This window comes from Hyaena hyaena, unplaced genomic scaffold, assembly GCF_003009895.1.
Source record: "Hyaena hyaena isolate Hyena2069 unplaced genomic scaffold, ASM300989v1 scaffold_92, whole genome shotgun sequence".
Taxonomy (NCBI): Eukaryota; Metazoa; Chordata; class Mammalia; order Carnivora; family Hyaenidae; genus Hyaena; species Hyaena hyaena.
The window spans coordinates 129,085-146,803 of record NW_024080723.1 but is presented as its reverse complement, the minus strand read 5'-3'; the positions used below and the strand labels follow the sequence as shown (position 1 = coordinate 146,803).

Below are 17,719 nucleotides of genomic sequence, written 5' to 3'. Positions count from 1 at the left end.
AAGGGCAGAGCAGGACTCAGTGTTCTAAGAGATTTATGGTATGTGCCACTGCTATTCTGGGAGGTTTAACAATATATTTCAGCATTTGAGGCACAATCCAGCACTACTAAGAAAGAAAAAGTGGAACAATAATTTGTACTAAGAGAAGAAAGCTTGAAGATAGACTGTTCTAATTCAGTCCTTGATCTCCTTATGTAATAATCCTAATATTTAATTTTACTATAAGATTTTTGATAATCTCACATTAGTTTCATGGTAAAATATGCTCAGCATACTCTTTAGGATTTGAACTGCATCTGAAATTACTGAAGGCTATCAAGCAACTTGTGTTTGTTTAATGTAAGTTCAGATGTGCTATACTTTAAAAATAATAAAATGAAGCATATTATAAAATACTACCTTCCATTCTCAAAAGATAATGCCTGTATTGGTGATCTTACAGTGGTTGGGAAAATAATGTAAACTTATCCAAAACTTAGAAAATATATATTTGACTTTAAATACTCATTTCTATTACATGAGGCAGAAATCTTGTTTTATTCTATTATATTTTCTCCTACTCAAAAGTTTTCTCCTTATAGTTGCTTTTCTTTTAAAAAAATAAGTTCCTATCTTCATATTTTACCTTTTCCATATGTCTTTCCTTCACAATCACTGTTTCTTCTGTCCTTGATCTTTTCTTAACTTGGGTACATTCAGCTTTTAATTGCTAAATGTCCTTTGGATCAAGAGGTCATGGGGTTATTTATACTAGCAGGATGAGCCTCCATCTATTAACATCCTGAGGAATCACAGCATAGTAGAGCTGGAAGAGATCTCAAGGTATCATGTGGTTGAGCTCTATGGTAGCAGGAACAGGTGGCTGACTAATCTTAATGTTTTTCTTTCTTTTCTGTTTTTTTTTTTTTTTAAATGACCAAAGATTTTGATCATAAATATTCCACCATGGTTTGGTTTAATACAGAATCATCTTAGTAACAATAGACACAGAATAGAAAGAATGTTGGATGAAAAAGGGTACTTACCCCAGTACTACTAATTACTGTAAAATGCATAACAATTTCTTTGATTACTCTGAGCTTCAAGTTCCTCATAGAAATAGAAATAATGCTGCCTAACTTACAAAGTTATTAGTAAGTGTTCTGAAACCTGGAAAAGAACTATATACATTTAATGTATTAAAATAGGAAGACCAGATAGCAGAGGGCAATAGCCTGCATGCTGTAGGCATGTTAAGTTTCAAATCCCATCTCAATTTATTAGCTCTGCGACACAGAGCTAAGTATTAAACTTCTCTTGAGTTCAGTCCAGAGGACAATGGTAAACTGATGTATCTACCTCACTCAGTTGTTGCTGTGGATTATAGAAGTTTAATACATCTAGGGTATGAGGTAGCATTTTGTAGGCCCTCAATAAATGTTAACTCTCAACTCCCCATTGGGTTCCATACTTCTGCTTTCCTCTCTTAAATATTTCAAGTGCACATATGAAATTTTATGAAAAACAGAATGAGAAAATACCTTTATTTCTGCCAAGATTCATCAAGCAAGAATTTCTTAATCAGCCTCACTTGAAAAATGGGAAGAAATGAGGTAATTTCCTTTAAAAAAACAAACAAAAAAAACCCTTCCAAAGAAGAAACAGTGTGTAATAGATGGTGAAAAATGTCACTAAATTGTGAACTCCCTAGAGGAAAAGAACAAGTCTTACTCATTTCCATATTTAGGTAGTACTCAAGTATTTCTTAGATATGTACTGGCAGAATCCCGGATCTCAGAAATTAAGAAATGAAAGGTTCAATCACACTTCATTTCGACATCAGATAAGAAAAGTAAAGAGGCTCTTTGTATAATAACGATAAACTAAACAAATGTGGACATTTTTGCAAGAAGATTTTATATATCTGATTTAAATAAAACTATGCCTTTATAAAATCATATACTGAAAAATCTTATAGAAGCATAATAATGCTTACCTTGTTATGTATAAAAACAATCCTTAAGTCAGGTTTAAGTACACCATAGCTTATGAGGAGATCCTGGATCTTTTTTATTTCATCTTTACATTTTTTAGCAGTTGAGTAAAACTGCTTTCTTACAGGCAGATTCTTAAACAATCTTAAAGCAGTTACAGTTGTACCTGTTGGCAGGTAAGAGGAAAGCATATTTAGATGTGAAAAGAACTTCACACATCTTCAAATCTATATACAACATATTCTACCTCTTTTGTTACTGAAGACTAGTCCTCTCCCAACTCTGGGAACCCAAAGTGGCTCAACTTTGCAACCTATTCTGATGCTCTAGATTCTTTTATTAGTAATTGGACTGACTTGGCTAAGTATGATCTCTTCTGTGTGATTTAAACAAGAATAATCTTATTTCTACCACCACAGAGAAACATGGGCTCACCAGAATGTAGTATCTTAATAATCTGCTGATATTCAAACCACCTGGGAAAGATGCTCAGTCTACACGATATATAGGTGGTAGAAGGATAAAGTAGAGCAAATGTGATAATCTTAATTACACACTAAAAATTCTTATCTAAAATAATGTCTAAATGCCTGGTTTAATTTCATCTTCTGAAAAACAAATATTCAAAATACAGTGTAACCTAACACGAAGATGTTTTTTTAGTGAAGTTATTTAACTAAAAAGTTGAATAAAAATTATAATGCTTACATATCAGGCTAATAATCAGCTTTTGTTAAACACACACACACACACACACACACACACACACACATACACACACACACAATCAGGCCTGGATATTTTCTCATTACTATACCATAAATCTGTGTTTTTCAAACACTGAGAAACTTTTAAAACTACCAGTCATGAGCTAATCTAAACTTAACTAAATCAATCTCCTCATGTGATTCTAATGAATATACTGCAAGGGTAGAGAAACAAAGCATTGAGGAGTCAAAAAATCAATTTAGTGTACAGTTTTTCAACTTGGCACTACTGATATTTGTTAAGGGGGCTGTCCTATACATTGTAGGATGTGTAGTTGTATCTCTGGCCTCTACCTACTAGATGCCAGCAGCATCCAACCCCGTCATGACAATGATAATGTCTCCACACAATGCCAAATGTCTCCTGGGAGGCAAAATTGCCGTTGGTTTAGAATCACTGATTTAGTATATACAGCAACTAGTATTTTTTTTAAAGTAAAGTCTAGAATAAACTAAACAAGAGCAGAAAATAGAGTGCATCATACATTGTAAGGATATATACTGTATCAAGAATTTTTTGCTTTGATTAGATTTGTGAGCTGAGTTGCAGTTAAAATGTACTATGTGAATCAAAGTCAGAAAGGCTAAAAGTTCCTGCAATAGGTCAATCTTTGCTCTACTGCTCATAACAAGCAAAAGACATGGATGGCAATCGTGAGGAAAATAAAAGACTTAGAAACCCTAGCATGAAATCAGGAGATGCAGGAAGAGAAAAAGTAACAAATACAGATTTAACTAAATAAAAAGAAGAAAATTTTCTTGAGTTATAGTCTTTAGTACAAATTTAGTACAAATTTCAAGAACTTACTACAAGTAGGAATGTGTGTGTGTGTGTGTGTGTGTGTGTGTGTGTGTGTGTATGGAGAGAAAAAGACACCATATTTCCACTGGAAATCCTAAATTTTAGGATTAATTTATGGGCAAGGATAAAATTTTAGAAACTTTCAGAGAGAGTAAGTTCCTTATGAGGAAACACTAGCATCAAATTTCTTTTTTTTAACAGTTTATTGTCAAGTTGGTTTCCATATAACACCCACTGCTCATCCCCACAAGTGCCCTCCCTCCATGCCCATCACCCCCCTTCCCCTCTCCCCCACCCCCAGCAGTCCTCAGTTTGTTCTCAACATTCAAGAGTCTCTCATGGTTTGCCTCCCTCCTACTCCCCCCATTTCTCCCCTTCTTCTCCCCCACGGTCCTCCATTAAATTCCTCCTAATCCTCCTATACGTGCAAACATATGGTAGCTGTCCTTGTCTGCCTGACTTATTTTGCTCAGCATAACACCCTCAAGGTCCATCCATGTTGCTACATATGGCCAGATTTCATTCTTTCTCATTGCCATGTAGTATTCCATTGTATAGATAAACCACATCTTGATCCATTCGTCAGTTAATGGACACTTAGGCTCTTTCCATGTTTTGGAAACACTACAAGGATTCAGAAGTTCATTACCCAAGTACATCTGATGAAAACAGCATGGATGAATACTAGCCAAATGAGAATTACATCAAAACAGAAATTTCATGACCAAAGAAGAGAAAATAAAATTGGTAAGCAAAGAATTTTAGCCAAATGTAAACATAAGATGGCAACATGGCTGGCATTTGCAATGTAACTGTGAAATAGGAATTACTGAAATGAAAAAGATGTAGGGGAAGGCCTAACAGTAGCATAAAACTGTTTTAAACAATATTAATAACACTGGAGAACTGGAGTAAAGGGGTTGGGAATAAAAAGGGTTAAAGCTTATATGGTCCTATATATCCTTGACGATGGCAATCTCCTTTCCTATCAATGTTGTCCTTCTGGTGTGTCCTCCAACACATCATACTTATTTGCACCTCAGAACTTTGGCATATGGTCTTTCCCCTACCTTTTGCATGGCTAACTCCTTTATCAACTTTCAGATCCTAACCTAAGTATCACCTCTTTAAAGAATCCATCCCTGAATACGCTCCCTATCAAAAACTGATTCTCCCACACTGAAACCATGTTTTATTTCTTCCTAGAAATTATCAATATTTGAAAAAAATTGTGTCTACCTCCCCTTTTAGAATACAAGAAGCATGGGAGCAAATGGCTGTCTACCACGTATGACATTACATCACCGACACTTCAATGACAACCGATAGGTATTTAACAAAAATGTTTCGAATGAACAAATCGAAATGCATGCACAGAAATGAATGCATTGAAAAAAGAAAGACAAACATGGTGTTAAGAATAAACCTCAAATTCGTTTGGACTGTTTTCTTAGTTAAGGGACACATGTTATTTTTGTTAATTTTTGAAAGGGAATTTACTAAAAAAAACCAAAAACCCAACATGCTAGAGAAAATATCTTCGGGGGGGAAAAAAAACAAGGAAAAAGCTTATTTCTGTTTTGTCCACATTTGATTTTTTTCTGTTTCTTTTCTCTTGATCAGGAAAGTTCATCGGCATATTACATTACTAACAATTTAATTAAAAAAATTATTTTTGCTTCCCTCCATTTTTATGTAAGTATCTTTTTGGCCTAAGGGCAACATGTCACCTTCACACAGAGAACTAAAGTCCTTGGAACACCATGGTATTTCTCACTTGTTACACTGTGGTGCTACATTTTCTGCCTTAGGAAAGTAAACAGGCCACTGCCAAGTTCACCTTGAGGTGAAGTTGACAGAGATGAAGGAGTGCACAGGAATCACAACAGGTATGCACTCTGCCTCCCTGCTAAACAAAGGACACACTCATAGCAGAATTTGTATCAGACTCTATCATCAGAGACATCTTATGCCTTTTTCTCCTGTCACTCTATGTTCTTTCTAGATATTTCCTCCCCTCCCACAATTTCAACTACTATATATATGCCAATGACTCTTGATCAAAGTTATAAATAACACTGTACTTTTATGAATCTCTGAAAAAGAAAAAATATTGCAAATAAATCATGGTACAATGCCTTAACAACAGTCCTGTGCAACACTTGAATTGGTTTACACCAGCCTTTCACTGCTTAGAGACTTCTTTTATCTATCCCCACTGATAATGGCAATTTCCTCTGATGTCTTCAATTTCAATGCCTGGCAGATGATAGCAATCCTTTTGTACTTAACCCAGCTTTTTTTCACTTGTGGCTATTTTCTTTTTTTAGGTCTCATATGGCATTTGTTGTTTTGCAAAAAAATATGAAACTGTTGTTTATTCCTGCAATCAACACATGAATTACCAATCGACAAAACTTCCCGTCCAAAAAGGATTTGGGAAGACCATTAATTATAAGCCACAACCTGTTTTCAGAGATGTCAAAATGTGAGAAAACACACATCTTAGAATTGACTACAGATATATATATATATGAGACTGACAGCATTCGAGTTATAAATAAATGCTCATTCAATATCATCACCTGGATGTCACAAAGCCACCTCAAATCAACCACACCCAGACCTGAACTCCTTATTTTCCTTCTTAAGTCTGATACTTAAACCTATCCTCTTTCTCATATAACACTAACATCCAACAGCTTCCAAAGGCAGATCGTCTAGATTTAACTGATTTTTCCCTCTCCCTTTTACTGTCAATATTGCATAAGTCTTTTAGGCCTAGCTGTTCTATCCCAAAAATCTCTTTCAAATCTATGTCAAGTCCCTTTCCTTCCTTCAAAACTTAGTTCAAGATGACATTTCTTATAATAAAATATAATTTATGGTAGGAGTTACAAAGTTCTGCTACCTAATTTTATAAATACCACGACATTCACCCTCTACCTAAAAAGATTCAGTGGCTCACTGGTGGTTATAAAAAATAAACTTTTACTTTCAGTTCTAGAAATTTCACTTGGTTCTTCTTTAGATTCCATTTCTCTGCTGAAATTGTCTACCTTTTTACCAATTTTGGCCATCTTTTCCTTTCTTTAACATAGCTGTTTTAAGTTCTGTCTACTAATTCAAATATGAAGTCATGTTTGTTTACTTACATTAACTATTTTTTTCTCTTATAGATTCCCATTTTCCTTTAATATTTTTATTTTTGCCAGACATTGCATAGAAAAGAAAAACAGGTATGTAAGTAGATGATATTTTCCCCCAGAGAAGGCACTTCATTTCCTCTGTCAAGTAGCTAGAGTAAAGAAAGAATCTCTTCAATATAATTAGGAATGTATCTGGGTGGAACTGAGCTGCCCCTTTACTTAGCTCTAGTTCACATCTAGTTTCAAACGTCTTGAAGATGGAATCAGGTTTTTTCTTCTAGCAAGGCTCTGGGATCTAGCACTGCAAAACTTTTTCTCTCTAGCTCAGTCCTAATTTTTTTTTACCACGGCTTACTAAGCCTAAATTCTGATGAGATTTGGCATCTGAGGTGAACCAGCTCAGTGTTTGAGGATCCCATCCTCTAATCTCTCATGTTAGCTTACATGTGGCTGTTAAAGAAGTTTGGCTGGTTTCTCCTAAAAGATAAAAGATGCCTCGTTCACAGCTGACTTGTTCCTTTGACCACTTGTGCCCCCAGACTCAATTAATGCTCTCAGGAATTCAAGTAGCCATCAGTCTCTTCTTGTCTAGTTAACTTTCTCTTGAACTAAGTTCATTTAGCTTCCTTTTTTGCCCTCCAAGTTTTTATTTAAATTTCAGTTAGTTAAAATACAGTGTATTATTAGTTTCAGGTACAGGATTTAGTGATTCATCCCTTACATACAACACCCAGTGCTCATCACAAGTGCCCTCCTTAATACGCTTCATCCATTCATTTCATCCCCCTGTCCACCTCCCTTCCAGCAATCCTCATTTGTTCTTCATAGTTAAGAGTCTGTTTTATGGTTTGCCTCTCTTTTTTCCCCCATGTTCATCTGTTTCGTTTCTTAAATTCCACATGAGTGAAATCATATGGTTATTTGTTTTCTGTGTGACATAGTTCTTCAATGGGTTTTATTTTAAAAGATACAATTTTTAAGATTATGTGCTCTTCCTCTTCATTTTTTTTCTCTTGCTGCAAGGTTAAACTCCCACCCCTTCTTACCTACCATCTTCAAACTCAAATGATAACTTTTCTGAAAAACTCCCTAACCTTCCCCTAGGCAGTTGGTGGCTTCTTTTTACTGTCATTACTTAGTCATCTGTGTTTTCCACTACTCTGTGAGCTCCTTTAACTCATCCTTTGTCTCACTTGCCTGTGACAAATATAATAGCATATACTGTAGCTGTGGACAGATGGTGAGAAGGAAGGCAGGCAGAAATCAGTAAAGCAAAATATAAATGTATGAAAAGATACCTGTTGATTTTTAAATATATGTTATACATGAAAGATTACACTATAATCCATGTATTAGTTGATAAATTATTGCTTTAGCAGCTAAAAATGTTCTCTCAGAGAAAACTGAGAATTAACAATAAGCCAAGAATTATATATGTTTGAATAAAACTTAGTGATGGAAAACTATGTTGATTCTAAATGAAATGTGTATCCTTAAAAAAAGTACCACATAATACTGGCCAATACGGAGGAGGCCCTAGTATACTATCATATTTTACAAGAGAACTGCTCAGCTCTCTAACTTTAGCACATTCTACAAACACCAGAATTAAACTGCAATCCTATAATATGTTCCCTGTTATATTTTTATATGACCCTATGTTATGCCATTTATAAAGGCAGCTATTTATATTCTTAATGTAAAGAGGTATAGTTGCTTGAATATATCAAACTTTTTCAAAACTATTTAATGAATAAAATTTCAGTCTCAAGATGAAAAAAATCTTTCAATGCATGCACAATCATACCTAACAGGGATTTACAAAGAACATGATGCTCTACTCTAGTAACAGGGTAAGAAATGAATGACCCTGATCAGAGTACTTTAAATATACTATTTTTGATACCTGAGAAATTCCTATGGCAGAAGTACCTAGGACACGTTAAAAGAATTTGTCCAGGAGGGTATATCAATTTAGAAAGTTTACTACTGATTATCTAGGGTAAAGGAAATAGAAGTGGTAACAGAAAAAAGATATGATTACAACAAATAATTTAGTAAATTATTGGTAAGATAATTTAAAAGCTGGAGACTTATTTTTACATTTTTTTTACACATTAAAATTTTTAAATGTCTTAAAATGGAAGTGAACAGAAGGGTAATTTAAAATGACATACTACTAAGCACATCTATCATTTTAAATGGCTAAATTAATCCATAAAACAAATACCTACACTCAGAAAAAACAGAACTGAAACCTCTAGTAAACTATTTTTAAACATTTTAAATATGGTTTTTAAAGGGGTTACAGGGGCGCCTGGGTGGCTCAGTCAGTTAAGTGTCTGACTTCAGCTCAGGTCATGATGTCACAGTCCCTGAGTTTGAGCCCCGTGTGGGGCTCTGTGCTGACAGCTCGGAGACTGAAGCCTGCTTCAGATTCTGTTGTCTTCTTCTCTCTCTGCCCCTCCCCCACTCACACTCTGTCTCTCAAAAATGAATAAATCTTAAAAAAAAATTAAAGCGGCAACAAATTTTCCAGCATCTAAAAAAGATTTTGCTGTAAGTTGTCCCTGCATCTATAGTTAGGTGTCATCTTCTGATCAGATGATATGAGGAGTAACTGCTAAGCAAGGATGTTCACACCACTGCAGAAATTAATCTACAAGAACCCTAAATGCACAGGTATTAATTAAGATGGCTGTACTGTAGTTTTATCTTACACAGAAAATATTTAAATGGAAGTTGAATGACAGCTGTTGGTGAAATGTGAGTCTGTGATTCAATCACTCAAAAATTATCAGCACTAAGGCAATATAAATGCAAACAGCTTTTAAAAGTGCTTGTAGATTTCTATAATATGTCCATCTAGAGCAATTTGAAACTAAGAGCTTGATTCTTTATTGTTTTCCTAGATAACCAACTATAATTAGGAGATAAAAATGAATCATGAAAGGCAATTACTAGTTTCAGAACAACTGACCTTCCAAATATGTTGTTTCTTAAGATAAAAGGAATATGTTAAAGAAAATAAGGTTCGTTTACTGACTACAGAAGTTCCTTAAAATGCATCCCTAGTCTCACTGAAAGTAGAAGACCTGGGTCTGCAAGAAAAGAAAAATCAATCAACAAATGGGGAGAGATCGGAAGGATTTCATATTTAAGTATTGCTATTTCATAGTTCCCATGGTGATGAACACAGGAAAGCATGAGAAGTATGAGTGATGCAGAGCAACAGGCCATCCAGATTAGACTGGCTACTACTAAGATAAAAATAAGTACATTTGAGTTTTATAAGGTGACTAGATTACTTCAAAGTACTCTACTGGAGAGCCACCCAAATATCTCCTAATGGTTTCCTAATTTGAACTCCTAAGAATTGGGGTCAGAACATTTCTGGAAAGGGACTATACTAAAAAAAAAAAAAAATGCCTTCTACTTCCTAACCTTCAATACATAAAAAAGAAAAAGAATCACAGTCTATTGTTTTTAATTAAAATCTGTACAATATTATATATCAAATTAAACAGCTAGTAGACTTGAGCTCATTTTTATTACCTGAATAAATGCCAAAAAATTATGTTTTCTTAGAAGTTCCAACCAATTCTTTCTTTTGTATGCATACAAAAATATAAATTCTTAATATGCAAAGTAATCAGTAATTTGAAGATTACAAAATAAGAGAAAAAGTGTATTTGGTATCAGTATTAAGATATAACAAAATATATCTTAATGAAAAAAATGGTAATTATTAAAGAGATAGGTCCAATAATTTAATATTAAAATTAGAGGGCAGAAACTAAAGAAAAAATATAGTATTTCAATAAATTACAATGAGGAGCCACAAAATTAAAAAATGAATATATAATTCAAATTGGAGAAGGGCAAATAGTGACAAAAAATCTCACAGATCCTTTCAGATCAAATAATTCTTCTGAACATGACTAAATAGGTCATACTTTCAACATTCTCCCAACTTGAAACATTCCATTACCAGAAGTTAGCAGTATGAAAAAAATTAAAGGATTCATGAAACTCAAGCCTGAAGAGCTTTTCTTTTTTGTTTTAAGTAGATAGTAGAGGAACTTAAAAACAAAAGATGTCAACTAAACTGTAATAAAATTACATAAGTGTATAAAACATGAAAGAACTCTATTATAAAGAGCAATATAATTAATACATTTATTTGCTTCAAAGAGGAAGTGGGTAAGGATATTAGATGAAACAACATTAGCAATGAGCTAACAACTGTTGATATTGAGTGATGGGTACATTATTCTATTTATTTGCACATACATTTCAAGTTTTCCATAAAATATTTTAATTATTTACTTAATCAGAGTACCTTAATGTATGGTTTATTACTACAATTACCAAATCAGTAATGTTTTAGGCATTTCAATAAAATATCCTTCACATATAAAGAAGACACTAAGTGATCCAACAATAGCAAAGTAATTGCTTACAGTTTTTACAGAAAAGTAACTAACCCATGTTTTTGTTCATAGTCTTTTTTTATATTAATTTACTTAAATTCAAGTTAGTTAACATACAGTGTAGTATCGGTCTCAGGAGTAGAACCCAGTGGTTAATCATTTACATATAATACTCAGTGCTTATCCCAACAAGTACCCTCCTTAGTGCCCAGTGCCCATTTAGCCCATCCTACCATACAATGCCCCTCCAGCAATCCTCAGTTTATTCCACACCGAATATTATCCTCAATGGGGGAAAACCTGAGAGCTTTCTTTCCTCCTAAGGTCAGGAACACTACAGGGATGTCCATTCTCACCACTGTTGTTCAACATAGTACTAGAAGTTCTAGCCTCAGCAATCAGAAAACAGGAAGAAATAAAAGGCATACAAACTGGTAAAGAAGAAGTCACTTTCACTCTTTGCAGATGACCAGATATTCTACATGGAAAACCCAAAAGACTTCACCAAAAAATTGCTAGAATTGATACGTCAATTTAGTAAAGTCATAGGAGATAAGATCAATACACAGACATTGGTTGCATTTATATACACCAATAATGAAGCAGTAGAAAAAGAAATCAAGGAATCGATCCCATTTACAACTGCACCAAAAACAATAAGATACCTAAGAATAAACGTAGCCAAAGTTGTAGAAGATCTGTATGCTAAAAGTTAGAGAAAACTTATAAAAGAAATTAAAGAAGACACAAAGAAATGGAAAAATATTCCATACTCACAAACTGGAAGAATAAATACTGTTAAAATGTCTATACTCTCCATAGTCTTTTAATGTAGTTCCTCTTAAGAAAGCTTTTTTTTTTTAATGTTTTATTTATTTCTGAGAGACAGAGAGAGAGAGAGAGCATGAATAGGGGAGGATCAGAGAGAGAGGGAGATACAGAATCTGAAGCCGGATACAGGCTCTGAGTTAGCTGTCAGCACAGACCCCAATGCAGAGCTCGAACCCACGAACCATGAGATCATGACCTGAGCCAAAGTCGGACGCTTAACCGACTGAGCCACCCAGGCGCCCCTTCCTCTTGAGATTTAAGAGGGTGACTAAAGTAGGGATTGAATATTCACTTGGAAGTTAACTAGCCTTTATCATGAGCAAACCTGAAGCAATGCATTTGAATTTAAGGAGTAACAATTTTTAAAAAATAAAAAAGAAAGAAAAGGCAAAACTACAAAGCTACTCTCTTACCTTGACCAAGATGTGAAGGTTTTTGAGAAATTATCTGGCCGCTGCTATCCAAAACATACTGGGTGCTAAAATTATCAGAAGCTGTCTTTGTTGTAATTAAAACCTGGAATATAAAAAAAAATTAATAAAATTATGATTTTAGATTTTGCAGTGGACTCATTATCAAATGAGATTTAAAATGATTATACATTTACTTAAGATTGAAAAAAGTGTGGAGCACCTGAGGTTAAGCATCCAACTCTTGATTTTGGCACAGGTCATGATCTCAGTTACTGAGATCAAGCTCCATGCTGGGCTCCATACTGAGTGTGGAGCATCCTTAAGATTTTCTGTTTCATGTTTTCACTCATATGTAGAACAGGAAAAACTTAACAGAGGACCATGTTTTTAATGTTTATTTTTGAAAGACAGATTGTGAGCAGGGGAGAAATACTTAAGGAGAGGGAGGGAGGCAAATCATAGGAGTCTTAAACACTGAGGGCTGAAGGTTGATGGGGGTTGGGGAAGTGGGTAAAATGGGTGATGGACATGGAGGAGGGCACTTGTTGGCATGAGCACTTGGGTGTTATGTGGAAACCAACCTGACAATAAACCATAAAGAAAATAAAAGATTCTCTGTTTCTCCCTCTGCTCCTCTTCCCTGCTTGCACTTGCACTCTCCCTCTCTCTTACTCTTTAAAACTAAAAAAGCTAGGGGTACTTGGGTGGCCCAGTTGGTTAAGCAACCAACTTCAGCTCAGGTCATAATCGTATGGTTTGTGAGTTCAAGCCCCACACATCGGGCTAGGTGCTGAAGCTCAAAGCCTGGAGGCTGTTTCGGATTCTGTGTCTTTCTCTCTTCCTCTACCCTGCTCACAATCTGTCTCTCAAAAATAAACATTAAAAAAAAATTTTTTTTTAAGTTTTACTTGTTAAGCTCTTATGATCACTTCTCTGGTAATATTCCCTTAGAGTTACACTAATAGTAGGCCACCTTATATTTTTATGTGGCAAATTACTGATTTTTATTTTGAGTATTTAATTAAAATACTCATACACAAATCTGCACATCTGAAACTATTTGTATTATATGACTTACATTTGTAAAATCATATATGTAATTGCATTAGGGAAGCTTTCTTTTTGTTTTATTTATTTACTTTGAGAGGGAGAGAGAGAGAGTACTTGAGCAGGGGAGGGGCAGAGAGAAGGGAGAGAAAGAATCCCAAGCAGGCTCTGCACTGCCAGCGCAGAGTCCAATGCAGGGCTGGATTTCACAAACCATGAGATCATGACCTGAGCCAAAACCAGGAGTAAAATGCTCAGTTGTTTAAGCATTTGACTTCAGCTCAGGTCATGATCTCACAGTTTGTGGGTCTTAGCCTAGCATCAGGCTTTGTGCAGACAGCTCGGAGCCTGGAGCCTGCTTCGGATTCTGTGTCTCCCTCTCTCTGCCCCTCCCCCACTCACACTCTGTCTCTCTCTCTCTCAAAAAAAAAAAAATTAAAAAAAATTTTAAGACAATTTCCATAAATGCGTTGGTAATGTGAAAAAGCCTTTCATAAAATGATCATTCTCTCTTTTTATAATCTGTGTAAAACTGCACTTCTGTATTTCAAGGCAATGGTTCAAAAAAATAAAGTATAAATCATACACACATATTATTTGTGGATAATTTTTTCTTAAAACCAAGCTCTGAACTATTTAAATGTAAATTTTTTATTAAACGAAGAAAACATTAGCATTAAGACATGTATGTATAAGAAAAGATTCACTGAACCTGAAAATATTTCCTAAGGTGTTACAGTCACAGAAATATAAATTTAAGAACGTTTGCGCTCTTCTGAGCTACCCTCACCCTCAGCTTTCTGTTTACCTACTTTGTGAGATTAGTGGGGGAGTATGACAATAGAAAACCATTCCACTCTCAGAAAATAACATAGGCAGGGAGTGAGCATATTCTAGGAAAGCACAACGGTTTCAAGAAAAGGATGACCTCTTCATACTTTTTGTGAGCAGTAATGATCCAAAATTGGGAGCAATCTTTCTTATCCATTCTTGAACTCAGCATTTAAGAAAGAAGCCACGTGGGGCGCCTGGGTGGCTTAGTCGGTTAAGCGTCCGACTTTCGCTTAGGTCATGATCTCGCGGTTCGTGGGTTCGAGCCCCGCGTCGGGCTCTGTGCTGACTGCCAGCTCAGAGCCTGGAGCCTGTTTCGGTCTGTGACTCCCTCTCTCTCTGGCCCTCCCCTGCTCATGCTGTCTCTGTCTCTCTCTCCTAGAAATAAATAAAACATTAAAAAAAAAAAATTTTTTTTAAAAAAAAAAAATTTTTTTTAATTAAAAAAAAAAATAAGAAAGAAGCCACAAAGATCCAGCTCCACTGCTGGAACTCATCTAGGTCCAGTTGGATCTACATTGGATTTGATGGTTCTGTCACCCTGACCCAACCATGCTCTAATTTACGGCTGACCATATATGGCTATAAAACACGTAGATACCAGGCAGGGACTAGCAGAGTCACACCACACACACACACACACACACACACACACACACACACACACGCCTTCTCTAGCTCACAATATTAGTAGAATCTATTAGAGTCTCTCTGAGGGTAATGTCCATAAAATCCTTACCAGGAACACTGTCTTAAGCTTTTTTCCAAAAACATACAACTAAATCAAAGTTGTGCCCCTCTGTATAACCTGAAGTGATTCTTCTACTTCTTCCAAAAATATATTCCATGGTTCAAAAGTTGTATAATTTTAAAAGTTTTCCTGATAATTAATCTTAATCTTCCCTGCTACATCCCAACTCTATTCTGTCCAGTAGTGATTTTCTCTAATAAAGTATGTTTAAAAACAAAGAGTACAACAATTTCTTTCCTGTCTCTTAATTTAATTACTCTATGATTGTCCCTGTAAAAACAATTCTACATTTAACCAACTACTTTTCAAAAATGCCAAGGTCAAATGAATTCTATTTCTGTTCTCCAAAGAGTTAGCCACCTGACCTAAAGTTGGTATTATTGAGCAAAAGTAGTCCTGGAACTCTGAGTTCTAGCACTAACTATGCCAGTGACTTATTAGATGGTCCTGAATAAATGATTACTCTATCATCTTTAAGGGAAGGGTAATGATATGATGAAAATTATGCTAATACTTTACAAGGTTATGTGGGTTCTTGTTTTAACTATTTTGAAAGCACTTGTTTATCCTTTAAACATATTAGTTAATAGTAAACATACTCCAATCTAGATAAATAAACTGATGTACTAAAAAGCAAAACAGGACCTTAGTGGTCATAAACGTAACATTTGTATTAAAGTACAAAAAACAGAATACAATATTGTTTTCCAAAATTAATTGTTTTTACATTACAATGTGTAGAGTATTATGAAAATTTATCTTGACAGGAAATGCTTTGCAATTCACTGCTAAAGACAGTGAAAGACAACACACAGGAGAATGTTTTACAATGGTCCTCAGAGGAAGGAACTATATTTCAAGAGTTCATTTCATCATATGATCCTGTGTCCTAGGTAGGAAAAACTTTTTTTGGACCAGGCACAGGCTTAGAATGTGTTACCTCTGCAGCAGTTAACATATTTGAACCTGCAGTTAACGACATCATCAGATGTACCTCTAATATTACAAAATATTACTTGTGCTTCTTACTAAGATATTAATGAACTATGGCAGAACAAATCTAGTGGTGTTAAGGGAAGAGCTAAAATTATTTAAAGAATTTTAAAAGGAGAAGTTTATATTAAAAGGTAAAGTTTTAAAAGTTCTCAGAGAACCTTAAAGGTTATATTAGCTATCTTTTATTAAAAATTATCTTTTTGGTCCAGTTACTGAGTTTCAAAATTATATAATACTAAGTTAAAATTCATAAAATTCATAAAAGCATTTAAACTTTAGACAAGCATAAATTTTCTCAATGTTTTAGATAAAACTCAATTAAAACCTTAGGATACATTCTGTCAATTTATGCAAAAAAACCTCTTTTGACAAAAATTCATTTAAGAAAATTACGTTAAAGTTTTGTTTTTATTTTTTATTTTTTGCTGCCTTTTGGATGAACCCTTTGGCACAGACATGGGAGTCTGAAAACTAACGTAAATGGTCTTCATATTAAGCTGAAATATCAATTTTGCCTAGATCAATGAAATGTATTTTTCTTTCTGTGTTGTGAGTCTGCCCGCCTATGCATAGTTGTACACCAATATAAGAGCTCTAACTTCATAACCTTCTCCCAAATACTTCACTGAGGGAGACTAGCAACAGGAAATATTGGCCTTGGCTTTTCTCCTTAGAACAGAGTTCTATTAACTGTGAGGAGGTTACACTTTAGAAAGCAGGATACCTACCCCATTCTTCAAAAGTTTCTGTGCCTATTCTAATGACACCTCTACCACCATGGCTCTAAAGAACATAGAAGGTACTCTACACTGTGGAAGAGGAGGCAGAAAACATCAAAATGATGCTAGCAACAGCTATGGGGGCCCACAATTAAGGAAGTCTCAACTTTCATCTTTAAAAGAGAATGTGGGGCGCCTGGGTGGCTCAGTCATTTCAGCGTCCGACTTCGGCTCAGGTCATGATCTCATGGTTCGTGGATTCAAGCCCCAAGTCGGGCTCTGTGTTGACAGCTGGCTCAGAGCCTGGAGCTTGTTCAGATTCTGTATCTCCCTCTCTCGCTGACCCTCCCCTGCTCGCGCTCTCTCTCTCTCCTAGAAATAAATAAAAAACATTAAAAAAATTTAAAAAAAAAAAAAAAAAAAAAAGAAAAAGAATAAGGCATATGAACAATTCACAAAAAAACAAATTCAAAGGTTTTGAAACATGCTCTGCCTCACTCACTCATAACAAAAGAATTGCCAAGGGGCATCTGGGTGGCCTTGATTTAGACTCAGGGCAGGATCTCGCGGTTCGTGGGTTCGAGCCCTGCATTGGGCTCTGCGTAGGTGGCATGGAGCCTGCCTGGGATTCTCTCTCCCTCTCTCTCTGCCCTTACCCCTCTCCACAAAGTAAATAAATAGACTTTAAAAAAGAAGAATGAGGGGCTGTTTTTCACCTATCAAATTGAAAATAAACTCAATGTTTAATATGTTGTTGAGGCTGTTAAGTGTCTGTTGAATAGCTAAAACATGGGAAGAGCCTAAGTGTCCATCAACGGACGAATGGATCAAGAAGATGTGGTTTATCTATACCATGGAATACTACATGGCAATGAGAAACAATGAAATCTGGCCATGTGTAGCAACATGGATGGACCTTGAGGGTGTTATGCTGAGCGAAATAAGTCAGGCAGAGAAGGACAAATACCATATGTTTGCACGTATAGGAGGATTAGGAGGAACTTGAC

The 17,719-nt window shown here is 35.2% G+C and overlaps 1 protein-coding gene across 3 annotated transcripts in view; it reads right to left on the bottom strand.

Moving 5' to 3' along the window:
* PMS1 (PMS1 homolog 1, mismatch repair system component) overlaps positions 1-17,719 on the bottom strand; it is a 100,265-nt gene that overhangs the window by 55,325 nt on the left and 27,221 nt on the right. For all 3 annotated transcript variants that reach the window (XM_039234693.1, XM_039234694.1, XM_039234695.1), the window contains 2 exons: positions 12,369-12,471; positions 1,976-2,139 (listed from right to left, as the gene is read on the bottom strand). In XM_039234693.1, coding sequence (XP_039090624.1) covers positions 1,976-2,139; positions 12,369-12,471 — 267 coding nt within the window. The remainder of the gene's footprint in view (positions 1-1,975; positions 2,140-12,368; positions 12,472-17,719) is intronic.